The 27,348-nt window shown below is 45.3% G+C and overlaps 1 protein-coding gene across 2 annotated transcripts in view; it reads right to left on the reverse strand.

Moving 5' to 3' along the window:
• Positions 1 to 27,348, reverse strand: part of ets1 (v-ets avian erythroblastosis virus E26 oncogene homolog 1) — a 132,673-nt gene that overhangs the window by 43,247 nt on the left and 62,078 nt on the right. For both annotated transcript variants that reach the window (XM_069894403.1, XM_069894404.1), the window contains 4 exons: positions 9,089 to 9,208; positions 6,438 to 6,638; positions 4,770 to 4,856; positions 215 to 457 (listed from right to left, as the gene is read on the reverse strand). In XM_069894403.1, the coding sequence (XP_069750504.1) occupies positions 215 to 457; positions 4,770 to 4,856; positions 6,438 to 6,638; positions 9,089 to 9,208 (651 nt within the window). The remainder of the gene's footprint in view (positions 1 to 214; positions 458 to 4,769; positions 4,857 to 6,437; positions 6,639 to 9,088; positions 9,209 to 27,348) is intronic.

The raw sequence follows: 27,348 nt of genomic DNA on the forward strand, positions 1-27,348 counted from the left end.
ATCCACTGCACTTGTAATCCCAATAGGAAGTACTTGGCACAATACTGTCCAGCCCCAGCCCTCTGTGCAAACCTACCTCGTTAAACAAGAAAATCTGCAGATGTTGAAATGCACTGGAGAAACTCAGCAGGTCACACAGCATCCATGGGGGGTAAAGGGCATATGACGTTTTTGGGCCTGGGCCCTTCATCAGATCTAAGCAAACCCAACCTACCTCGGCTGATGCGGCCCACACACATGTTATCAGGTGACACCACTTCTTGCTTGATGTAATACTCAGATTGTAGAGAGTCCACAGGTGCATCTCGACTGATCACAGCCTGATAATCCGCCTCATACTTTAGTGACAGCAGTTCCTCAGAGCTGATGGGATGCAGAGTTTGGTAGGACTCTGTGATAAATCCTGGATCTGAATACTCAGAAGGAGGGACACACTGAGCATGCTCAATACCATAACCTGTGAGGGTAGAGGATGAAATCAGAGCGTCAGAAACTGGGAGGCCTGGCCCTTCGGAAACACAGTAGGTTTGGAAGTTAGTTCAGCCGGGAGGAAGGTGAGTGAGGCACCTGAGCGCACAATCTCCAGTTGAAACTACCCTGGGTTCCTGCTGCCTCTCGTTCTCTCTTCACATCCATAGATCTGTTTCAAAGAACCTTTAAAGAACTTCCTCAACTTGATCCATTTCACTGCTCCAGTTCACACTTCCCTCAGTACAACCTGCTGGAGGGTCAGAGAGTGCGGTAGCATCAGCGGGAGAAGAAAGATCAATGTTTCGAGCCGGAGGTTCTGTCCCAAAACGTCGACTGGTCTTTCTCTCCATCTAACGCTGCTCGAACTGATGAGTTCCACCAGCAGGCTCCAGAGACTGCAGCATCTCATATCTCTAACAAAACTCCACCATTACTTCCACAGCTCCCTTCCTCCTCCCCATCCAGAATCGCCCCTGTTCACACTGCCCTTAAAGCAATCTGAGTTCACCTCACCCTGCACTTCTCCTGTTTCCCACCCCTTCCCCCCCCCTCCCATCGATGATATGAAGCTCAGCAACCTCCTCCTGCACTTCCCATGGTAGTCTTGGGTAAAGCTCGTCTGGTCTGGTGACTTATCTCGCTTCATAGTTTGCAAAAAATCCCACACATTCTCTTTCTTCAGTCCGCTTAAAGACATCCTCACAATTGCCAAGATCCTTTTCTCCGGTGAATACTGAAGCAAAGTATTCATTAAGAGCATCTCCTCCACAACTGCCATCAGTACCACAGGGCTGCATTCTTAGCCCCCTGTTCTACTCACTTTACACCTATGACTGTGTGGCTCGGTATGACAATAAGACCATCTACAAATTTGCTGTCAACACCATGGTAGTGGTTGTATAAAGGAAGGGGATGAGTCAGCGTACAGGAGGGAGATTGAAAACTTGGCTGAATGGTGTATCAACAACAACCTCACACCCAGTGTCCCCAAAACTAAGGAGTTGATTGTTGACTTCAGGAAGGGAAAACCAGAGGTTTACAATCCAGTGATCACTGGGGGATCAGAGGTGAAGAAGATGAGCAAATTTAGATTATTGGGAGTCACTATCTTGGAGGATCTTTCCTGGACTCAATGCACAGAGGCATCATGGAGAAAGCACATCAGCGCCTGTATTTCCTCAGGAGTATGAGGAAGTTTGGTATGACACCAGAAACCCTGGCAAATTTCTACAGAGGTGTGCTGGAAAGTCTGCTGACCGGCTACATCACATTCTGGTATGGGGACACCAATGCCCCTGAGCATAAAGCCCTCCAAAAGGTAGTGGACACAGCCCAGGACCTTACAGGCAAAACCCTTCCCACTGTTGAGTACATCTACAGGGGTTGCTGCCGTCAGAGGGCAGCAGCAATCATCAAAGACCCTCACCACCCAGCACACACTCTGTTCTCGCTGTTGCCATCAGGAAAGTAAAGGTGGCAAAGTAAAGGTTCCATTATTGTCATGTAATACTTCATTTTAAATGTAACATACATTAAATCCTTTAACTTTTGTCTACCGTAAGGCCACTTTGTCCAGCACCCCTCACAGAAACCTACAGCACCTGATATTCCTAGGCAGTCTCCCCTCAAGTACTGGCCAGTCTGTGCCTGTTTCGCTTCCAAGATCAGACAATCCCAGGCATATTCAGGCCTTTAGGTGCTGTAGGGGTCTAGATGCCAGAAGAATCTCACCGCCAGGTTCAGGATCAGCTGCTACCCCTCCACCATCAGACTCCTCAATGACAAACTCAATCAGAGACTCATTTAAGGACTCTTACTTGTGCACTTTATTGATTGTCTTTGTTCTCTCTGTATTGCACAGTCAGTTTGTTTACATTCATTATCTGTTTACAGCTCTTTGTTTGTTTATATGTTTACGCTGTGTACTGTTTATTTTTTGCACTACCAATTAGTGGTAATTCTGTCGTGCCTGCAGGAAAAAGGAATCTCAGGCTTGTATGTGATGTCATGTATGTTCTCTAGCAATAAAACTAAATATGAAGGACTTCCACTCCCTCCTCTGACTCCGTGCACACATTTCCACTATCACCCCTGATGGGTCCCATCCTCTTGTTCTTCACATACTTGGAGATATCGTCATTCCTGCTTGCCAAAGCCTTTTTTTATGTTCCCTTCTGGCTCTCTTGTTCTTTCTTTAGTTCTTTCCTGGCAATCTTGTAATTCTCTGGATCTCTCTCAGTTCCTTCCTTCTACAACTTTCATGAGGTTTTCATTTCTTAACGAGATTTTATACACCCCCTTGTACAACATGGTTCTTTCAGCTTACCATCCTTTTCCTGCCTCAATGGAATATAATTGTGCACCATGCAAATATTCTCCGAACATTTGCAACATTTCTCCCACATATTTCCCTGAGTACATCTGCTCCCAATTTATGCTCCCAAGCTCCTGCCTAAATAGCATTTTATTTTCCCCGACCCCAATTAAATGTCTTCCCAAATTGTCTGATTCTACTCTCTATCCGATGCGCGCAAAACTTTATTCATACAGTCCTATCCCCAATCTGCCAATTCACACCATTCCAGCTGGCTGCAAGGTCTGATTTCAACCTTTTCCAAAATACACTGTCCCAAATTCAAGTCACTCCAGTTCATGTTGTCCCAATTAACCACGACTCTGACTTACACCGTCCCTGATCCACAATAATCTGATTCCCACTGTCCCTGACACATTCTCAATTCAAAGTTCAAAGTTAGTTCACGTTTATTGTCAGAGTACATACATGACATCACATACAACTTCCTTTTTCTGTGGGCCAGGCAGAATTTCTACTTATTGGCAGTGCACAAAAGCTGTACTCAGAAAAAAATATGTATACAAAAGAGAACTGTAAACAAAAAAAGAAATATAAACTGACTGACTGTGCAAAACAGAAAATAAATATTCAGTAATAAAAAAGTGAAAAGTAAGAGTCCTTAAACGAGTCCCTGATTGAGTTTGTTGTTTGGCAGTCTGATGGTGAACGGGGCAATATCTATTCCTCAACATCAATTCAAGCCAAGCTCTGAATCTGAATCTGATAAAGGAATTTTGACGTGAAACATAAACTTGATTCTCTTTCCACAGATGCTGCCTGATTTGCTGATTGTTTCCAGTATTTTCTGTTTACATTTAGAATGATCGGCATTTATTCAAAATGAATTCCACTGGAAGGAGTTACTCGCTCTCCCCTGCAGGAGTTTGTTGATCATTAACCAAGTCAGGATCAAGGCTCACTAACAATGGGTGTATTGGATGGTTAAGAAGAGGTACAAGGACTGCCTAAAGAAATCTCTTGGTGCCTGCCACATTGACCACCGCCAGTGGGCTGATATCGCCTCAAACCGTGCATCTTGGCGGCTCACAGTTCAGTGGGCAGCAACCTCTTTTGAAGAAGACCACAGAGCCCACCTCACTGACAAATGACAAAGGAGGAAAAACCCAACACCCAACCCCAACCAACCAATTTTCCCCTGCAACCGCTGCAACCGTGTCTGCCTTTCCCACATCGGACTTGTCAGCCACAAACGAGCCTGCAGCTGACGTGGACATTTACCCCTCCATAAATCTTCGTCCGCGAAGCCAAGCCAAAGAAGAAAGAAAGAAGAAGTCCTAACACTCACACACAGAGCTATTTGAGGAAGGGTCCCTGACACTGACACTGTCCTGGCATCTGATGCACACCCCTACATTGGAAAATAGCTGAAGAACACATCTGAACAAGAGTAAACAGGCAAACCTAAAGCAGAGATAAATACAAGGGGTCATAGTTTTAAGCTGAAGGGGGAAAGGTTCAGGGAGAACATTAGGGGGAAGTTCTTCACTCAAAGAGTGGTGAGAGTGTGGAATGAGCTGCCATCTGATGTGGTGAATGCAGGCTCGATCTTGAGGTTTAAGAATAGATTGGATAAATACATAGATGGGAGAGGTCTGGAGGGTTATGGAATGGAGGGCAGGTCAATGGGACTAGCAGAATGGTGGTCAGCACAGACTAGAAGGGCCAAATGGCCAATTTTCTGTGCTGTAGCATTCTATGGTTCAGAGAAAGATCTGTTGGAGGAACTCAAGGCATCCTTGGGTAGAAATGGTCTGTCATCATTTCAGGTATGAGCCCTTTATCAAGACATGTGATAAAGTCTTGATAAAGGATTCAGACCTGAATCATTTCAGGATGGCATGTGATGTGTGCATGGTGGAGCACACTTGATGGGCTGAATGGCTTTTACATCTTGTGGTCTTCTGGTTGATCTGTAACTTACCCATGGTGTAGGCAGAGAAGAGGCTGTTCTCAGTGCAATTGGAAACCACTCCATTCACCACACAAGGCTTTATATCTTCTTGACATTCTGGAAGTAATGGAAGTCACACATTCAGTAAAACTAAGAAGCTTTCAATATATTTATCAAGAAGAACGCTGGACATAGTGGACATCCAGTGTGTCAATTTTGAAACTCCTAGTCATTGCAGTGTTACAAGATAGATGAGGGCTCACTGAACCCTCACATCAAGCACACCCAGGGCAGATTCAGCTTATAAAGCACACAGTTCAACTCCCTCTTTACCGCGTCAATAATGCCGAATAGCCTGAACTCCAAATGCACCTTCATCACATGGCAAACAATCTACTCTTTCCTCTTGTTTGGGAAAAGAAAAGTTCTATTTGGCTTGCTCAAGCACTGTCATCACACAGCAACCATGCCTACCCACAGCAGGCAGTTCATGCCAGTTCTCCCACGTCCTGCTGGGAACTGGGGGACACATCACATCAAAATGTAAGCATTGTACTTCAGGCCAATCTAACGCAGTCAGAGGAGAACAGATGCAAGATTGGCCGAGTGGGAGTGAGTCTGGGGGAGGACATCCCAGCAGGCTCCCACAGTCACCCAAACAATAAAACACAGGGAAATAATCAATGTTTTTAAATTAAGCACATGAGACATGCCATAAATTGTGAAAAAAACCCAACACCCTCTGCACTCCAAAGAGCTGTGTGGCAAGAAACGCAGCTGGAACCTTGGATCTCTAACTAGAACAGGATGGTGCACTCTTAAACCTCATCAATACTGACATGATTTCACTCAACATTGCTTACAATTTTATGTTGAATTCCCCACAGAGTGCACGAACCCACTCTTTGTGGATGTGCAGGGTTTTAGTAACGGATCCCAGCCTGAAGCATAAACACCTCAATTTGAGGAAGAAGGTCACTTTCTATCACTGGATGCATCCTGAAAGGTGAACACCCAGCTGAAGTGTTTGATTCATAGCAGGTGTTCACAGTGTTTTCATTCCTTGTGCTAAGTTGGAAAGGCATCATAAGTTGCTGGGGGAACTCCTGCCATTTACACAAGGGAGGTGTACTCAGCAGATCAGGCAGCATCCACTGAAAGCAATAGGTTGTTGATGTTTTGGGTCTGAGCCCTTCATCAGGAATGCCAGGATTTGAGCCTTCACTTGAATATGAAGGTGGTGGGTGGGGGGGGGGGAAGGAGGGAGCACAGGCTTGCAGGATGTAGGTTGATACAGGTGGGCAGGGAGAGAAGCTGAGAGATGATGGTAGTGGGGGCAGAGGGATGAAAATGATGCCCTCCGACAGGAAAAAGGAAGGGAAGGAGGTAGGGAACTGGAGGAAGGAAGGTGTGCAGACGAGCAGGCGAAAGAGAAGGGATAAGGGAGGGCAGAGATCAGCTTTCTCAGCCCTCTGTCCCCTCCCCTTTCATCTTCTTCCCCTCCCTACCTGTAAACGTCTGTATTCCCCTCCCCCCTACCGTATTTAGGTTAATGCTCATTTTGGCATTCCCGAAATGTCGTCTGGTCTTTCACTTCCCACGGACGCTGCCTGTCCCACTGAGATCCTCCATCGCTGCTGTGCCTTGTTCTCAATCTCCAGCCCCCTGTTGGCTCCTTGTTTACCTCCTGACATTTACCTTTCTGAAGCTGTTCAAGATGTTCCCACAAGATGTCACCCACAAAGTCAGGAGCCAATTCAAGGAAGTTGTCTCTGCCCAAGGCACACAGGCTGGCTCCATTCATTTGGAACTGATGGAAGTCCACATTCTTCAAGCTGAATTCATTAACAGCCCACACCAGCCAGTGGGTCACGTGTTCATCCAGCCATTGTCGAGGGTCTAGGGAATGTCACAGCAAACAAAGACAATGGTAACAATGACAGCAATCATAATCAATTTCAGTCGCACCCCCACTATTAGAAAACTCGGAGGGAGACTGAATCGGGAAATCAAACTGGTTTCTCTACCAATAAAGGATTATATTCTTGGATGAGGCTCTAAAGAATTAGGTGCTGAAAAATATCAAATGGGTATTTCCAAAATACAACTGGGGCACAAAAAGTCCAGGGCACTCAAACAAATGGCAGCAATAACTGACCACTGACTATTTATCATAAAACAATATGGCTTCCAGGATTGAGGTGGATAGACAGAGGGAGGGCGGGTTTCCAGAGTCCTATCGGCACCTAGAGTTGGGCCAAAGGTCACGGTGAGGAGTTGGGCTGTGCTGTACAACTCGATTGATTAATCTCTAGGCATCCTTACACCTGTACTCCTTGTAACAAAGGCCATCACACAGGTTGCCTCGATGACTTGCTGCAGCTAGAATGGGAAATTTTTTAGCAAAACAAAATGAGATCTCCAGAATCTGAAATGATTGAAGATAGCAGCCTAATATCTTCACTTTATGGCAGCAAGAAAATGAGTAATAAATATCAGCCATCCATTCTTTGAACATGGTCCCGACTCAGCCAATTCATGCAGGGTCAAATTAGATCCAGAATAGGTATTAGAAGCGCGACATCACATTTCCCTATTTACTTTCAATGTTTCCATCGATCTAGCCTCCACTACTTTCATTGGTAGAGATTTCCCGGATTAACCACTCTCTATCACAGTGGGTCTCAACCTTTTTCTTTCCACTCACAGACCACTTTAAGTAATCCCTATGCCATCGGTGCTCTGTGATTAGTAAGGGATTGCTTAAGGTGGAATTTGGATGGAAAGATAAAAGGTTTGAAAACTATCGTCCCTCATTGACTCGTTATGTGCATGGTTTCAGAACTCCAAAGGAAATGGGCCAAGGACAATTTTTCTCAAGCAAAATATTTCAGTTACAATTGGGTCTAGAGCAGTGATTCTCAACCTTCTCTTCCCACCCACATCCCACCTTAAGCAATCCCGGACTAATCACAGAGCATCCGATGGCGTAGGGATTACTTAAAGTGGTCTGTGAGTGGAAAGAGAAAGGTTGAGAACCACTGCTCTATCAGAAGAAATGTTTGTGCACCTCAGTTGAAAATTGCAAAATTACAAATTTTTCTACCGCACGGTGGAAGGCCATTCTGACCCACGTAGCCCCTGCTGCCCAAATACACCAATTAACTCGCAGACCCCGTGCATTTTTTGAACGGTGGGAGAAAACCGGAGCACTGGAGGAAACTCAGTCAGACATAGGGAGAACGTACAAACTCTTTCCAGACATTGTCGGATTCAAACCCAGGTCACTGCATTAACCATACTGCCCAACTCCTTATGTCCATCTTCTCATCTTGAAACTGTCTCTTCGCTTGTGGCTCTCCCACGTGTAAACATCTCAACATCTATCCTCTGATGCATGCTTAGGATTGTAGAGTTTTGATAAATTCTGCCTTGATAGATGTATATCAGATTATGATGGGCCTAGTTAGGGTGGGCAGCCGGCACTGTTTTACCCGGGACAGCAATGGCCAATACCAGAGGGCATCTGTAAAAAGTGAGTGGAGTTAAGTTTAGGGAAGATGTCAGTTAAGGTTTTTACAGAGAGTGGTGGGTGCCTGGAATTCATTGCCAGAGATGGTGGTGGAACTTGGTACAATAGGGGCATCTAAAAGACTCTTAGATATATACATGGATACAAGTAAAATGGAGAGTTATGGGCTGTGAGGGAGGGAAGGGTTAAGCTGATGCTGGAATAGGTTTATATAAGTTGATACAGCATTATTAGTCAAAGAGCCTGTAGTGTTCTTTGATCTAATACAGATCAACCTATTTAGTCTTTCTTGACAGCTCAATCAATAGATTGTTGGGGAAGTTGGAGCAGGCAGTCTTGGAGAGGCTGTTGGTGGTTACTCTTTGACGACAGTGTTGAACTCACATGACTTTGAGCAATTCCTTCCTTTGGACCACCCTCAGTGGTATTTCCCCCCCACCCCCCACCACCTCTTCTACCACCACCCATCAATTATTGCTTTCTTCAGGTGAGTTGCGAGGCTGGGGACCCACACAGGAGGGTTGTGGCATGAGAGAGATGATGGGTGCTGCCACCAGGACGGTAATGGATTGTGATAGCAATGACTTTCAATGACTCATTGCAAATCACTCTGATTAATAGATAGGTGATTTCCTGAGCAGACGCGCCCACTGACTTGTCCATGCCAATCTTCTTGTGAGAAATACTCTCGCCTGTTTCCAGAGAAGAAACTCCCTTAAAATTGCATGACCCTAATTAGTTCAGCTACTTTCTGAAGGTTACCAAGGTGAGGTGTCTACATCAGAGGGTTTCCATTGCAGTGAGTTGTCGCATTTACCTTTTGGGATTCCCAGTCTCTGTTGTTCCCTGGTGAATTCACTAAATGTGGCCTTGAGGGCTTGAGACATCATCTTGTTGCTGCTGGGAGTCAGTAATGGTATATCCCCACATTCCAGATCTGAAAGAAATTTGGGAACAAAGAAATGCATTTTTATGCTAAGCAACACAAAGTATCTGGGTTTCATACCACATTGTTTAGGATCTGTAAAGATATTATCTGGGGTGCTTGTAAATTGTGTTTTGGTCATGCCTAGTAACTAACTTGGACTGAAATTCCAACAGTGAGTGTACAACAGAAATCAAGTATGCTAACATGACATAACACTCAGAATGTACACCAACCATTGCTAACAGGTTTACATGCGAGGTCTCCTTCCCATTGAAGTAGTGTTAATGGAGTCACTCATCTACTTTGACTTGGAACATAGAACAATACAGCCCAGTACAGGCCCTAGCTGTTGTGCCCTCGAGACAGAAAATGGCATCATTTTTTTCTTGCTTTGCAATAACATTTTAAAAAAATTTAAATCTAGTTATAACAGACCCTTCTGGCCCACGAGCCTGTGCCACCCAAATACCCTAATCAACCTCCAAACTTCATAGCTTTTTGGAGAGTAGGAGGAAATCAGAGCAACTGGAGCAAACCCAATGCAGACACCGGGAGAGCATACAAACTCCTTACAGAATTGGAACGCGCTGTGATGTTGTTGCATTAACTGCTACACTTACCGCCCACGAAAGTGAAACACTGCAGATGCCAGACACGCTAAAGGAAATGGATAAGCCCGGGAAAGAATGTGCAGACCAGACAGCATCGATAGAGGAAAAGGCAGTTCACATTCCATCCCGCTCCTGGATTCACCAGATTGCTCCGACAAAGGATTATCTCCCTGAAGCATTAACATTCCTCCTCTTCTACAGGTCCTTTTTAGGGAAGTCCCATAGGATTTGGAATGCCTCCACTCCGGTTCTGTGTGCTGCAAGGTGGCTGACAATACCAATGTAGGAGCTGCATGCTCTTTTAGCCATGGAGGCTGAAGTAGTGGGTAGATTGTACGGTGATGCACTCCATCCACCACTTACATACGGCAGGGCGGATAGCGTTGTGCTTAGTGCAATGCTATTACAGTGCAAGCGAACCGGGTTTGAATCTGGTGCTGTCTGTAAGGAGTTTGCACATTCTCCCCCAGTCAGCGTGGGTTACCTCCGAGTGCTTCAGTTTCTTTCCACCTTTCAAAACGAACCTGGGGTGTAATTGGAAGGGTCCATTATCATGCTGTTTGTCTAAATTAATAAAATTAAATAAGGCTTTGGTGCACACCCAATATACAGCCTTACGATTCTTACTACCATCCAAAGCACCTTCTCCACTTGACCATCCCAGGAGCCAGTGGTGATGTTGAATCTCTTCAAGGTAGTTTAAGCACATCCTTGAATCTTTGCCTCTGTCCTATTCTCTTCCCATGTCACGCTCAGAATAGGAGGACAGTTTGGGAGCATGAGTTATGTGGTGAGCATGTGAATGAGATGGTCTGCCCATGCAGCTTGGGATGTTAGCCAATGAGAGGACACAGATGTTGGTTCCTTCCAATGTATATCAAGGATTTTGCAGAGATGGCTTCAGTCATGTTTATTTCAGAGCCTTAATATGCCTCATTCCTAAGTCCTGGAAGCAGAAAGGAGGGCAGGGATTGCTCCAAAATGTCTAAGCATTTGTAGCTTCCCCCCCCCCCACCCCCACCCCTTTTACAATGCCTGGCACCACCCAGATATTATTGACCCTCTGCCACAAAAGGAAGGTGGTTAATTTTGTATTTATTCACTGCCTCCCATTCCTCATCCAAGTGGCAATTCTGCAGTAAATGGAGAATTGGCCATATACTAACGCTGATATTTCCTGCAGACGAATCCAGTGCCAATGCAGATGGCAACTCAGTTAATAAAGCCCATATTCATAGCAGTGAGCCAGTGGAGAATAGTGTAAATGAGGACCAGAACTATGGAAGAGCAAGGGGGAGATAGGAATGTTTCACAGCATTAAACTGAAGGGAGTTCGATGCATCAATCTGCAATCTTCCCCAGCCTGCAGTATTCTGCCCCTCTACATCTGAGACCAGGACCCTGAGTTAGAACAATCTAATGGACATCAGGTGGTTCTGTCATTGCAGGTGCAACTGATTTTTATGTATTATTTTGAATGTGCCGTTTACAAGAACTGACTCTATACACAGTACGTGCTGTGTGGCCAGTTTCAAAGGTTAGCAGGTCTGGAGGTCAAGTTTACAATGCTCAATTTGCTTCCCATCTGGGAACTGCTTTCAACAAAGAAGGGCAACTGTTCCAGAATGAGCTTCGATCTGAATTCATGCAACACAGTATAGCGGTTGGCTCCATGCTATTACAGCAACAGTGAGCCGGCTTCAGACCGAGCTCTGTCTGTCAGGAGTTTATACGTTCTCCCTGTGTCTGTGTGGGTTTCTTCCGGGTGCTTCAGTTTCAAAGATGTACGGAGTTGGAAGGTTAATCAGTCACATGGGAATAATTGGGTGGTGTGGGCTTGTGAACCGTGCTGTACTCTACATTTAAAAAAAATTAAACTATTGTTACATGTCATACACAGTAACCTATACATATTACTAATTACAAAATAATTAGGCAGTAACTGGGATATTTATTTCACTGTCTTCTCCGAAAGAGATCAAAATGCTGCCACTTCAACTTGCAAATCGCCATCATGTATATGAGACCTGCAGGCTGGATTAGAGAGAGATAAAACAGGCTGGATTAGAGAGAGAGAAAACAGGCTGGATTAGAGAGAGAGAAAACAGGCTGGATTAGAGAGAGAGAAAACAGGCTGGATTAGAGAGAGAGAAAACAGGCTGGATTAGAGAGAGAGAAAACAGGCTGGATTAGAGAGAGAGAAAACAGGCTGGATTAGAGAGAGAGAAAACAGGCTGGATTAGAGAGAGAGAAAACAGGCTGGATTAGAGAGAGAGAAAACAGGCTGGATTAGAGAGAGAGAGAAAACAGGTTGGAGTGAACCCTTTTCTGGCTAATTCACTCAGCAGTTCTTCATTCACACTGATGAGTCGGGAGAATAAAATTCACCTCAAAGGAAGCCACTCCGAAAGAGACCATGTTATTAGTTGCTTGTCCCGTGGAAAAGAAAGAGACCACAGAGGTCTCTTACCAAAGAGAAAGAGGAAGTGAAAGATGAGTCGCAAAATGAACAGAAATGGAGTGAGAACTGGGTGGATAAGAGCTGAGCGGGGACGATGAAGGAATATAGTCGAGCTATTGAAAGAAGCAGGAAAGTGAGATAGCAAATCTCAACTACTATACAACCCAAGAAGGCTGAGAAAGTTAGAACGGAGATCACCAAAGCGAATGTAACTGTGACGTTGGACATTTCCATAGGATGACAGCCCTGAGCAACAGAGCAGAAGCAACATAACTCCAAATAGTTCCCTCGTTTAATTGAGAAGAACTGCATGAATCCCATGGCTTCCAAGCCAATATAGATTCCTTGTGCCTCCAATAGCATGTCTCATTTTGACAGGGAACTAGTTCAAAGCTGAATTGTTTGTCACACATTCCCTGTCTGTAAATATCACTTAGAGGTTAAATGAAGAACCACAACCCATAGCGATTTATTTGAGACATAAAGAGCGGTCACAGGCCATTTCGGCCCATGAGCCCATGCCACCCAACTTGCACCCAATGAACCTACAACCCCACCCCGGTACATTTCAAATGGTGGGAGGAAAACTCATGCAAACACGGGGAGAATGTCCAAATCCCTTACAGACAGCATGGGATTCCAATCCCAGTCCTGATAACTGGCGCTTTAAAGGCAATGTGCTAACCACTACGCCATGATGGATGACAGTAACAGTTTACTTTCTTGAACCAGTCTAGAAAGGAGATGGGCCCCAAGGCCCCACTGTCATGAGGTTTTGTGTCAGTTCACGGAACAACATACGAAACTACATCATTCCTCTCAAGGAAAGTCAGATGACATGAATCATAAAGGAATTAGAGAGATCTTTTTTTCCCCTTCCAGAGAACACTTAAGAGTCTGGAACTCACTGGCTAAAAGTATGGAAGGGGTAGAAACCACCCTCCTGCCCAGGCATTTCACAGGTCCTAGTGTATGCACTTGGGTACCACAATTATTGGTCTGCAGAATAAGTGCAGGGAAGTCTGATTAGGCTGTAATGATCTTCTACGTACAGCAGGGATAACATGGGTTGAAGGGCCAGCTTCCTGAATCTATGAATAGGAGGTAGAAACATTTATTTGAATAAATAATCTTGAGGTAAACCAGGAAAGGTGAGTCCTTTGGTGGACAGGGGACAGAAAGAGAGGATGAATAAAAGGAGAGGAATGAAGAAGTGGATGGGATGAGAGAAAGAAGAGAGAAAATTGCTCAGAGGGCAAGAGAAGGTGACAAGAGTAGAGACAGGGAGGGATGTCATGGAAAGGGGTAAAAGAGAAAAGGGAGGTTGGAGAGAGAGAAGAGAAAGAGGCTAAGAGAAAGACAGATAAATACATGTGATTACTTAATAAACAACAAAAACACCTTTCATTATTTTATCTTTCAAAAATCACTCAGAGTCTGGCCAACATTTACAATGACCTCAATGGAAAGGGTAGATAACTATTATGAGAGAATCGCCAACATAGTTTCCTCACCAGTAATCCTGTAACAAACCTCTTATTGACCCTTCACACCACAAGTTTCAGCAGCAGGGATTGGTAGAACACAACAGTGATCTGGCTTCTCAATCAGAAAGACCACAAGCTGATGTGAATGAGAGGCCAAGCTGCTCCAGAATATTGAACTGTTGGTCATTCACCGCCAAAACAAGATAAATCCAAAAGTATGGATGTAATCATACTACGGGTGCTGCTTTGCCTGGGAATGCAGCCATTCAGGCTGATGGCAAGTCAGAACCTTCTCTGATATCCTCTTGCCCATTGCTGTCGGTGAACATCCCAAATGGGACACAGAACAGCTGTGCCCATCACTGCACAAAACCTTAAGTATAGGTCCCACAACTGTTTTTTGATAAGCAGTCCGTAATACGCTCTTGCATATTCATCACAAAATCACAGCAGAAAGGAAATTAGCCTGTGGTTAGATCACACACAATCCTCCTTTACAAACACTGAGGCCCTGGACATGTTTTCCCCACTTAACACTGAACATTCTAGACTCAGTTGTGGAATTTTTCTGGCTGTTAGTAGCCAGAGATCTGGGCCATTAATCCAAATGCACCAAATCAAACCTCCTCACCTGGAGAGTGTAAAAACACAAGGCTGCAGAAACTCAGCAGATCAAACAGTGTCGCTTATGTAGCAAAGATAAAAATACATAACTGACGTTTCGGGCTTGAACCCTGCATCAAGGTACGAGAAAATTTTAGCAGGCATCCGAATAAGGGTAGGGAGTGAGAGAGGGGTGGTCGCAAAGGCAAGAGGCGATGGGTAGAGAAGGGAGGGAGGGGAGAGCAGTGAGCAAAGGAGGAGGGATGGTTGGGTGAATAGAGACAGAGAGATGGAAGGAGGAGGGGGGGTATGGTGTGAGGGGGTGGAAGAGGAGAGCACATTAGCAGAAACCAGAAATGTTAATGTTAATCTGACTGGAGAGTACCCAGACGGAAGATCAGATGTTGTTCCTCCAGTGAACTGGAATTCACTGTCTGTATGTAAAGTAGACAGCTGACCCCTTCTCTTGGCTCCACCCCCATCAGCCCCTATATAAACCATGTTTTCCCGCCTTACCCAGAATGACCTCTGTAAATACTGGCCGTTAGTTGTAAGCTAATAAAAGCAAGTTTGTGCTCTTCTCAAATCTCTGAATACTATTGATCATGTTACAATTTTATTAGCTTACTTTTTAAGACAAGATGGAAGCTCTTCTAAAGCCAGGCATCCTCGACCCTCTGTCCCCAGAGGCCCTGGAGGAATTCACCTACTGGTTGGAGTGCTTTCAGTCCTTCATCACGGCTACCCAAGAAGTTTTCCACTCCGACGCCCTCCGGAGATCGGCCCTCCTCTCTTGAGTTGGCCCCAAGGAATACGCAGTCATCAGGGACTGTGCGACATTGAAGGCCTGAAGGCCCTCTACGAGTCCCCAGAATGATATTCTGGCAAGACACCGACTCTCACAACATCGGCAACGACCGGGTGAATCGCTGGACGACTACATCCTGGAACTATGAACACTGATGAGGAAGTGCCACCATGAGGCGATCCCTAAGGAAGAAGTCCAGTGCACTTACATGGCTGGAGTGAGTTTGAGGCAGCGACTGTTGGAGTTGGGGATTAAGGACCTCGCCAGTATCCTTGATCTAGCAAAATCCCTCGAACAGGCCAACTGGGAGCAGAACACCTCGCTAATGAAAGCGACACCTTCTTGAAAAGCCAGGCCTCCAGAGCACAGCTGTCCCTGGTACCGACTACCACGGCCACACGCAACTAGGAGTGCTACCTCTATGGATAGGCCAAACACCTCCATGCCAGATGCCCCACGAGTGATTCCGCGTGTTCTGGATACATTAAGAGGGGACACTGGATGAAAGTCTGACAGGCAAAGGGAAGACTACCGTGTGTGTGGCCACCAAACAGTCCCAAGCCCAAAGGTGCGTGCCCCTGCCTCTCCACGCTGCTCGTCGCTGCCATCCTGCTGTGCCTCATGGCGGGAACCACAACAAGAAGAAAAGCAAAGGAGGGAACGACACGTCACCACTACCGGAAGAGAAGCAACAGCGGGAACGGCAGCCATCTTGCCACTCTTCGTGGTCGATGTCACCTCTCGAGCCTACGGATCAAGATGACAGTGGCAGAGGGAGCGATGGATCTTCCATAGTGCTGGCATGAGATATCCTGAACCAAGAGTTACCTCACCAGCTGAGTAACTCAACCATGGAGGTGAGGGTGAACGGACATTTAATCGGCTATTTAATAGACACTGGCTCAACTGAGAGATTTATAAACTCTACAACTGCTTGGCAGTACAAATTAAAGGTCTACCCCATGGACTACCGCTTCTATCTAGCATCACAATCGTATTTGGCGACTATTCAGGGGTATTATACTGTGCACTTAATGGTAAAAGGGGGGATCTTTCTGCAAGTTCTGACTGTATGTATTGAAAGGTTTGTGTGCTTCTGTGTTGCTGGGCCTAGACATCCTGTCACCTTAAAAGTGTGATCATGGAGTATTCAGGCCCACTTCCCCCAATCACGGAGCGTGGGCCTGGGAACTTATTAGAGCCGAAACACAGCGGATGCTTATGGAAAAACACCATTGAACCCAGCAACAGCCCATGGAGAGCCCAGGAGGTAGTCGTGAGAGGGGGAGAAAAGTCCAGGTTAGTGATTGACTATAGCCAAATTATTAATCGCTTCACACTTCTCAACGCATACCCCCTCCCCCAAATCTCGGACGTGGTGAATGAAATTACGCAGTACTAGGTCTATTCGACCATCGACCTGAAAGCTGCATATCATCAGTTACCAATCCATTCCAAGGACCATCCCTGCACAGCATTCGAGGCCAATGGGCGGCTTTATCAGTTCCTGAGGAACCCTTTTGGGGTTATGAATGGGGTCTCGGTCTTCCAGAGGCAGATGGATGAAATGGTAGACAAGTTCAGGCTAAGTGCAACATTCCCCTATCTCAACAATGTCACCATTTGCAGACATAACCTGGAGGACCACGACACCAGTCTCCAAAAATTTCTCCACACCTGAACCTCACGAACAATGCCTAGCAATCCTGGGCTATGTGATGGAGAACAGTGTCATTTGCCCAGACCCCGACCTTATGCGGCCCCTCCTACACATCTCTATCCCGTGGTCCGTGAAGGCACTAAGGAGGTGCCTGGGCTTCTTCTCATGCTGTGCCCAGTGGATACCTCATTACCCTGACAAGGTCTGTCCCCTCTTAAAATCCACCTCCTTCACACTTTCAGCCAAAGCACAGGCGGCTTTTAACTATGTCAGAAGCTACATTGCGAAAACCACCATGCGCGCAGTGGATGAAAATATACCATTCCAGGTGGAAAGTGATGCCTCCGATTTAGCTCTGACCGTGACTTTTAACCAGGCGGGCAGGCCAGTAGCTATCTTCTCCCGCACTCTGCAAAGCCATGAGCTCCGAAACCCATCTGTAGAGAAGGAGGCTTAGGCCATTGTGGAGGCCATCAGGCACTGGAGGCACTACCTGGCCGGCAAGAGATTCACTCTGCTCACTGATCAGCGATCTGTAGCATTCATGTCCAATAATATGAACAGGGGCAAAATAAAGAATGACAAGATCGCGAGGTGGAGGATCGAACTCTCCACCTATAACTATGAGTAAGTGTATTAGCCAGGTGCGCTCAATGAGCCTCCAGATGTCCTATCCCGAGGAACCTGTGCTGCTGAATACACCAGCCAGTTGCGGTCACTTCACGACAGGCTCTGTCACCTGGTTAACACCCGCATGGCCTTCTTCGTCAAGGCATGCAATCTGCCCTTCTCCATTAAAGACATCAGAGAGATGACCGGGTCATGCCAGGTCTTCACCAAGTGCAAACCACACTTCTACCACCCCTGACAAAACACACCTGATAAAGGGTTCCCGTCCCTTCGAACGACTCAGCGTTGATTTCAAGGGGCCGCTTCCTTCCACCAACGGAAACATGTACTTTCTTATCGTTATCAATGAGTACTCACTTTTTCCGTTCACTATCCCCTGCCCAGACACCACCACCATCACAGTCATCAGAGCTCTGCACTCCATTTTCACTATGTTCAGGTATCCCAGCTATATTCTTAGCGACCGAGGCTCATCATTTATGAGTGAAGAGCTACACCAGTACCTGCTCGCAAGAGGCATCGCCTCCAGCAAGGCGACTAGCTATAACCCACAGGGGAATGGACAAGTTGAAAAGGACACGGCAATGATCTGGAAGGCTGTAAAACTGGCCCTCCGGTCTAAACCCGTCCAGACCCGTGCTAGCAAGAGGTTCTGCCCACCGGGCTCCACACCATAAGGTCACTCCTCTGCACTGTGACTAAGGCGACTCCTCATGAGTTAATGTTTGCATTCCCAAGGAAATCCATGCTGGGGATCACTCTTCTAGCATGGCTAACAACACCAGGACATGAGAAGAAAAATGGACCCACTGGTCGAGAAAGTGCTCCTACTGCACGCAAATCTGACGTATGCCTATGTGGCATACCCGGATGACAGGGAGGACGTGGTCTCGATCAGAGATCTGGCATCTTCAGGAAATGAGGTCCTGATGCCCACAGTGGGCCTGGAGCCTCCAAACACCCCACGCAGGGTTTCAGATGACATGGTTCCAACGGAGCTACCATTAGACCCGGAACCCCAACCGGGACCCCTTAGTCCCCCTCTGACCCCACAACCCAAGAACCACAGGAGGCACAGGAAGAGCAAAGCCCACCTGTGCTAAGATGCTCGACTAGAATAAGCAGGCCCCCTGACAGACTCCACTTGTAAATAACTGTAAGAAATGTTTCCCTTCTGAATGTGGTCTCTGTTCATGCCCGCAGGTTCTGTTCTGAAGGAAGGGGTGAATGCAGTGAACTGGACTTCACTGTTTGTAAGTATGTAGAGTAGATGGCCGACCCCTCCTCTTGGCTCTGCCCTGATATAAACCCTGTTTTCCTGCCTGAAGACCTCTGTAAATACTGGCTGTTAGTTGTAAGCTACTAAAAGTGTGTTTGTCCTCTTCTCAAATCTCTGACTTCCATTGATCTCGTGACAGTTCCTCCAATTTACAGGTGGACTTGGTGGGATAGTACATAAGGCCATGGACAAGCATGTGAGTATTGGAGTGTGACACAGAACTGAAATGAATGACCACTGGGATGTCTCCGTCGCTGGTGCGGATGGAGCGAGTGCTCAGCGAAGCGATCTCGCTGCGCTCAGTGGAGAAGGTTGACTCCAGACCCCCATCATAGTTCTCTGTGAACTGTCTCTGCATTTCAAGGGTATTTTGGGGTACAACACGAGTGCTGGCATTGTGATTGATATCTGCAGCATGGAAATGTGTTAAAAATAATTCCTGCTCTCACAAGGTGAAGAGCTGGCCTCCCCTTTTCATTGACAATTGACCTCTCCTATCCACACTTGGGCTGAATGTTCCTCACAATGACTCCAGTTAGGAAATTACAATATAACTGGATCAGAACTGTAAATGGCATTCTTGATGCAGCCTCACAAATGCCTTGTTCAGCTGTTGTAACACTTCCCAATTTTTATTCTCCAACCCCTTTGATATAAAAGCCAATGTACCGTTCCCAATTAACTGGGGCATGGGTGATTCCTTCCTGTGTGTTTCGGATATGAGATTCTCCGCATCTCTGGATGCAGTAGCTTTCTGCAGTCTTTCTCCATTTAATTACGTCTTATCAATCTTCCTTGCAAAGTCAACCACTTCATATATTCCTCCATTGGCTGACTTAACCCATACAGTATCTCTCTGCCAACTGTCTGACATTTATACTTCTAAATTTGTTCACCTAAATTATGGATTTCTTTTGTAAACAGCTGCATTCCAGCACTGATCCCTAAAACAGTCCACTGGTTACAGGTTGCCATCCCCAAAATGACTCTCCATCCTTAATTGCTGCTTCTTCCCAGATATCTTGTGTCCATGGCATTACTTCCAATACCCCAAGCTCCCACCGTACAACTTTTTTTTGCGACATCTTGTTGAACACCTTTTGAAAATCCAAATATATTACATCTACCATCTTCCACCGATGTTGGGGCTAATACGCACCCAGAGAAATTCAACGGACATGTCTCTACATGAACCCATGCTGATTCTGTTGATCAGATTACAGTAGTTCAAACATGTTGCAGTCAGTGCTTTAATAATTGACATTTTTTCCCAAGAAGATATCAGCCCACAGTTATCCCCTGTTTTTGTCTCTCACCTGTTCAAATGAGGACATCATGTTAAACATGTAAATCTGCAGATACTGTGATTGTAGTTTACACAAAAATGCTGAAAGGACCTTGGGGTCCAAATCCATGGATCCCTCAAGGTTGCTGCACAGGTTAATAGGATAGTTAAGAAGGCCTGTGAGATGCTGGGCTTCAAATAGGGGGACTGATTTCAAGAGTCGGGAGGTCATGTTGCAACTCTACAAATCTCTGGTGAGACCACACTTAGAGTTTTGTGTTCAGTTCTGGTCACCTCATTATAGGAAGGATGTGGAAGCTATGGAGAGGGTGCAGAGGAGATTTACCAGGATGTTGCCTGGATTGAAAAACAAGTCTTATGAGGCAAGGTTAGCAGAGCTGGGACTTTTCTATTTGGAGCATAGAAGGATGAGAGGAGACTTAATCGAGGTCTACAAGATTATGAGAGGCATAGATAGGTTTTTCTTGTACCCTGCCACCCCCAGCCTGTGCTTCTCCCCCTGCCCCAACCCCCCACTGTTTTATTCCAGCACCCATCTACTTTTAGTTCATACCTTGATAAAGGAATAAGGCTCCCACACATTGATTATGTATCTTTAGCTTTGCTGCATGACTTGCTGAGTTTAAAACATAGAACACTATAGCACAGGACTGGCCCTTCAGCCCTCGATGTTGTGCCAACCCATATATTAATTAAACAAAAAGTACTAAATCCTCCCTTCCCCATAACCCTCTATTTTTCTTTTATCCATGTGTCTAAGGATCTCTTCAATGTCCCTTGAGTTCAAGAGCTGTGAGGTCATGTTGCACCTCTATAAAACTCTGGTTAGACCGCACTTGGAATATTGTGTTCAGTTCTGGTCACCTCATTACAGGAAGGATGTGGAAGCTTTGGAGAGGGTACAGAGGAGATTTGCCAGGATGTTGCCTGGATTGCAGAACATATCTTAACAGAGCTAGGGCTTTCATCGTTGGAGTGAAGAGGACGAAGGGGTGACATAGCAGAGGAATACAAAATTTGGAGAGGCAAAGATAGAGTGGACAGTCAGCACCTTTACCTGGGGTGACTAGTCAATACCAGAGGGCATCTGCATAAGGTGAGGGCAGGAAAGTTCAGGGGAGACGTCAGGGTAGGTGTTTTTGTACAGAGAGTAGTGAGTGTCTGGAATGCATTGCCAGGGTGGTGAAGGAGGCTGATACAATAGGGACATTTAAAAGAGTCTTAGACAGACACATGGTTTGGTGCCTCAAACCGTGCATCTTGGCACCTCACAGTTCGGCGGGCAGCAACCTCCTTTGAAGAAGACCGCAGAGCCCACCTCACTGACAAAAGACAAAGGAGGAAAAACCCAACACCCAACCCCAACCCACCAATTTTCCCTTGCAACCGCTGCAACCGTGTCTGCCTGTCCCACATCGGACTTGTCAGCCACAAACAAGCTTGCAGCTGACGTGGACATTACCCCTCCATAAATCTTCATCTGTGAAGCCAAGCCAAAGAAGAAGAAGACAGGCACAAGGATGCAAGATTAATAGAAGGCTATGGGTATGAGGTTGGGAAGGTTTAGATTGTTGAGTAGGTTTAAAAATGTAGGTCAGCACAACAGCATGGGCCAAAAGGCCTCCTCTACTGTGCTGTAATATTCTATGTTCTATATTTTGGAAAGAGATAAATGGACAGGAACAGAATGTTTCCTCTCCATTAGGCAAGGCCTGTGCCTGCTCATTCAAACCACAGGCCGATGGTTGTCAGTCATGTCATTTCCTGTCCCATCAAACCTCTGGTCTGCAGTTCACTTGGTCAGTAAATATGAGGGAGGTGCTGAGGTTACTGGATTGTTATCCTTCTTCACGAAACGTTCAGCCAATTTCTCAATCTCCCTAATTATTATTCTCAGGCCACCGGTACAAGAGGCTGAAGCAAATAACAGCCATGAAGGAAAGGGTGGCAGGGTTAGTGGGCTACATACTAACATGAACAAAATGGGCCATTCTGCATTTTGTCTGCTCTTTCATACTATAAAACTGAGCTGATCCTTTGCATTAAAAAGACAGGAGAGAGTTCTGAACTGGCTTTCCTCCAACCTACTTCTGAAGATAATGATTATTGTTCAAGAGTAATTTTGATATCGCTGACTTAAATGGCCATTGTACTGCCTCAGAAAGACAGGCACATCTCTATCCCAAGGGACAATCCTTTTCCCCAAACTGACACTGTGTCTTAAGTATCCACAAAGAACAGTGGCCTTAGTGTACCACTAGGGCAAGCCCCAGTGGAGCCTGACCTCAGATGACTTGGTCAGAGAAACTGAACAAATGACAGGCTGCAGGTCACATTTTGATACATTGTCAGTTCTGTTTTCAGAATCCCCCCTTTCAACAGTAAGAAGCAGTCATCAAGGAACTGGGATCAAAGGCCTCCTTATATGTCAGCCTCAGAAGATCTTTAAGAGTCACACAGTTGGGAAGAGGATGTTACAACTTGACTCTCAATGCACAACCACAATTGGACTGCTGCATTTTCCTCAATACTCCCCTGCCATTCCCTTCTCCCTCCTTCCCTTCCCACAATGCCCTCCAAGTTCATTTCATCTTCTTCGATAACCTGGTGGCATCTGACTGAAAAGAACCTGCTCATTTGCAAAGGAAAATCTCAAAAGAATTCCCTTGGAACATCAGAATTCAGCATGCTTTGGAAGAATGAGAATTATGCTTTTAGATGATTGAGCCATGCATCATAACATATAAAAGGATCAAATTGCAGCAACTTTGTATGGTTGAGGGACAATGCGTGGAGGTTGCATTGGCGAGCAGCAGTCTCATCTCATCTCCAGTCTGTCTTCTGTCTGACCTCCGATTGGCAGGCAGGGAGACGTTGTAGTGCCCTCTCTACTGCTGAGGTAGGTGATGGAGTAGAGTAATCAGTTACAAAGGAAAATTTGGAGTTCTCTCTCCTCACTTTGACCTTGCCTCTTGCTTGAAAGCACAAAGGTCGGAGTAAAATAAAGAAAGGATATCTCCAGTGGTTAGAACTGATCATCTAGGCCAGTGGTTCTCAACCTTGGCTGTCATAGCACCAATGGGTGCCACAGGTGCTCTGTGGTTAGTAAGGGATTACTTAAGATGGTATGGTTCAAGATTAAAAAAAAGGTTGAGAACCACTGATTTAGGCTCACTGGAGAAGTGTGACGTAAAGGTAAAAGGGTGGGTAAAATTATGTGAAAGACGCAGCAGGAAAATGTTCATGGATAGTGTGTGATTTGGACTTAACCAGATGAATTTGGGAATTTTTAGAGCTCTGATGTGCATAATTTATGCTCAATGGGACATGGAGATGATCACCGGCAGAGGATACTGAAAAAGAAGAGCATTATTGAGGGATTTGTGATTCTCTTTGTTTGCTGTTACTCAAAGACGGATACCGCTGGGTCAACATCTGTATCCTTCCGTACCTAGAACTTCGGATAGTAAGTTAATCCTTTCTGTGCAGGTAGTGAGCGAATGCTGGCATTAATATAATGGAAATTCCAACATACTGAATGTTTCTTCCAACACAAGAAATGGGAAACAATCTCTCAAGTCAAGATGCCAGGCGACTAAGTTCACTTTGCAGTAGCCAAGCAATGATCACTCCTCTCTTTTTAAGCAAGATGACACCTTAAGATGGAGGAAAATTCCACAAGGTATTGCATTCAATTTGAAATGGGGTCAATCTGCAGGCATGTTGGACTCCAGTGAAGAGGGTAAGATGGACTAAAAGCTCTGGCATTGATGTTTTTTTTAAATTTAAATTCAAAATTTTTCAGAATAAGAATTTATTGCTATGAACAAGTCACGAAATTCAGTGTCTTGCTGCAGCATCATAGAGCAAACATTCATATTATAACCATCTTATGACAATAAATAAGAAAAATAATAGTGCAAAAATAAGGCAGTGTCTTTGGTTCATTGATCATTCAGCAGTCTAATGTTAGCGGGGAAGAAGCTGTCCTTGTGCCGCTGAGTGCTCGTCTTGAGGCTCCTGTATCTTTTCCCCGATGGTAGCACAGTGAAGAGGGCATGGCCTGGTGTGGTGGGGGTCTTTGAGGATAGAGGCTGTTTTTTTAAGACACCGCCTCATGTAGATGTCCTCGATGGAGTGAAGTCTGGAACCTGTGATGTCGCAGGCCAAGACAGCCAGCACAGTAGCAGGCCCTTTGGCCCATGAGCCTAGGCTGCCCAATTACTCCCAAATAACCTACAACCCATGGTACGGTTTTGAATGTTGGGAGGAAACCGGAGCCCCTGGGAAATCCCCACGCAAACACTAACTGCTATGCTAGCTGTGCCCACTGTGTTTTTCCGCTAAATAAGGTCAAGAACATTTCTGTGTCTCTGGAGCTTCGCTGATGAACCAGGTGCAATTGGTTCTCCAAAGCTTTTGGAACTGGCCGGGCTTCGATGGAAGGTTGCAACTATGACAAACTTTCCCAGGTAAAATTAAACAAGGATAATACCAGCAACCGCAGATCAGCCTCTTTAACCTTCCTGAGAAGAAAGCTTTTGGAAACAACTTCTGGGAGAGACAGAGCAATCATTTGGATAAGATTGGGTTAATTAATGGAAACCAGCACATGATAAGTAAACTGAGATGCTGTAACAGCGGAGTGAAACAAGGAAGTCTGCAGACACTGTGATTGAAATAAATGTATAAAAAGAATTACTGAAGGAACTCAGGTCACACATCATCCATAGGAGGGAAATATTTCATGCCTGAGCTCATCTTCAAGGTAGGGCTCAAGCCCAAAATGTTGGTAACATATCTCTATTTCCTATGGATACTGTGTGACCTGCTGAATTCCTCCAGCATTTTATATGTACTCACTGTAACAGGGGGTGTTACGTCTTTGGAATTATCCCCAGATTCAAGTTTCACTGGGGATTGACAATTGAGGAGTGCAGTAGAACAAAAGGATTTAGGAATTCCCTGAAAGTGGAGTCACTTGGTGGTGAAGAAAGCTTTTGGTACCTTGGCCTTCATAAATCAGAATATTGTGTACAGGAGTCAGGATGACTTGTCGAAGTTGTATAAGACATTAGTAAGGCCACATTGTGTGCAGTTTTGGTTGCCAAATTATAAGAAGGACATCAAGAAACTCCAGAGAAGATTTACGAGAATGTTGCCTGGGTTTCAGGATGTGAGTTACAGGGAAAAGTTAAACAGGTTGGGACTTTATTCCCTGGAGCGTAGAAACTTGAGGGGTGATTTGATAGATGATGAGGGAGACAGATAGGAGTCAATGTTGACAGGCTTTTTCCATTGAGAGCGGGGGAGATTTAAACAAGAGGACATGGATTGAGATTGAAGGAGGAAAGGTTTAGGGGAAACATGAGGGGGAATTTCTTCACCCAGAGGGGCTGGGAATGTGAAATGAGCTTCCGGCCAAAGTGGTAGATGCGGGCTCGATTTTAATATTTAAGGAAAAGTTGAATAGGGATATGGACGAGAGGTGTGGAAGCTTATGAGATGGGTGCGGATCAATGGGGCTAGGTGGGAGAAGGTATTCAGCATGAACTAGAAAGGCTGAACTGGCCTGTTTATGTGCTGTAATTGTTCTATGGTTATTTAAAGAGGGAACAGAAAATTCAGGGAATTGATGACTATTGGAAACTGACACAGAAGGAGAGATGTGGTCTGGGGTCGACTGACCATTAACATGTTGCATAGGCTAGCATGAATAGCCTACTCCAGCTCTTGTGTTCTTGTGGATTAATTAACCTGCTTTTGATACGTCAGGAAGAGTTGATGAGGGTAAGGGTGGTTGATGTGGTATACAGGGTTGATGTGGTATATAGACTGCCAGGAGGCACTTGATCAAATGCCACTCAACAGACCTGCTCAAACCCCAGAGGGTTAAAAGGTCAGTGGTTGCATGGTCAGGAAACTGAGTCATGGTGAAAAGCTGTCTTTCACACTGGAGGAAGGTAGAGAGTGGCACTCCCTATCAATGCTAGCGACCATCTCTTTCCTGATTAAAGCCCTGCATCTAATTGTACAAGTAACAATCTACAGATCTACAGATAGGACAGAACCTGAACGGATAGCAAAAAACATGGGTTGGTGAAAACTGTAAAGTTTCAGAATGGGAAAACACGAGGCATATAGAAGTTTCAAAGTGATGGATCCTGGGAGGAAAAATGAAGATGAGCAATATAAGGTGCAAATCTCGCTGCCGTTAAATAAGGGTGTATTTGTGCGTAAACCTTTGAAATTGGAATTGCAAGCTGAGAGAGCTAATAATAAAGGCATGTGGAATTCTCAGCTTTTTACTCTGAACACAAAACTGAAGGACTCATGGTTATGAAACCATTGTTCAACAAGAAATACAGGACATGAAGACTGTGTGGCAAAGAGATGCGGGGATGGATCCAGCGACCAGACATTTACATCTCAGGGACAGGCTGGGGATGTTGGACTCCAAAAATGAGCATATATACAGGAACTGTTCTCTTTGCCACAAGGTTCAGAAAATAAAGGTTTGTAGTGATTTACAAAGGAACCAGGTTCCATCCTGACTTTCATAGGAAATTGGAAAGAAAAGAATTGTAGGACTGCGCAGGGGGAGGTAGGGGGTGGGCTGCCATTCAATGATTCTCTGCTCATCTCCTCTGGAGCTGTACTTATTCTGAGAAACATAGAGCACTTGTCGGTGTTTGAGCCAGCTGCTGGTATATGTAGTATTGTGCAAAAATATTTGTGAGGAATTAATTGCATCTATCTTTTTGAATTTATTTTTTTTTAAAATAACGATTCCACCCGTTTTAGGCATAGAGCACGGTCATATGCCTTTTCGGACCATAAGGCCATGCCACCCAATTGACCAGTACATTTTGTACGGTGGGTGGAAACTACAGCACCCAGAGGAAACCCACGCAGACACGGGAAGAACGGACAAACACCTACAGACAGCGATGGATTTGAACCTTTGTCACTAGAACAACGTTGCACTAACTGCTATGCTAACCATGGTGCCCCAACACATTAATTTTAATACAGTAATTAATTTTTAATAATTTGGAATGTCTTTGACAGATTTCTCTGATAATATGGCTTTGTAGCATTAAGGCCTTTGATAGGCAGGGTGTTCCTGCTGTGGGATATAAATACGATGAGTCTGAACTTAGTCCAGAGAGCAAACACGACATCCAAGCCATTTAGTCTTCCTTTTGGTGTTACTTGATTGCAAGTGTATGGCTGATTAGACTGGGGAGGGGCCTTCTCAGGCTGTCACCAAACCAGGAATTGAGGACCTTGCTAACTAACTG

The sequence above is a fragment of the Narcine bancroftii genome, chromosome 8, assembly GCF_036971445.1.
Source record: "Narcine bancroftii isolate sNarBan1 chromosome 8, sNarBan1.hap1, whole genome shotgun sequence".
NCBI lineage: Eukaryota > Metazoa > Chordata > Chondrichthyes > Torpediniformes > Narcinidae > Narcine > Narcine bancroftii.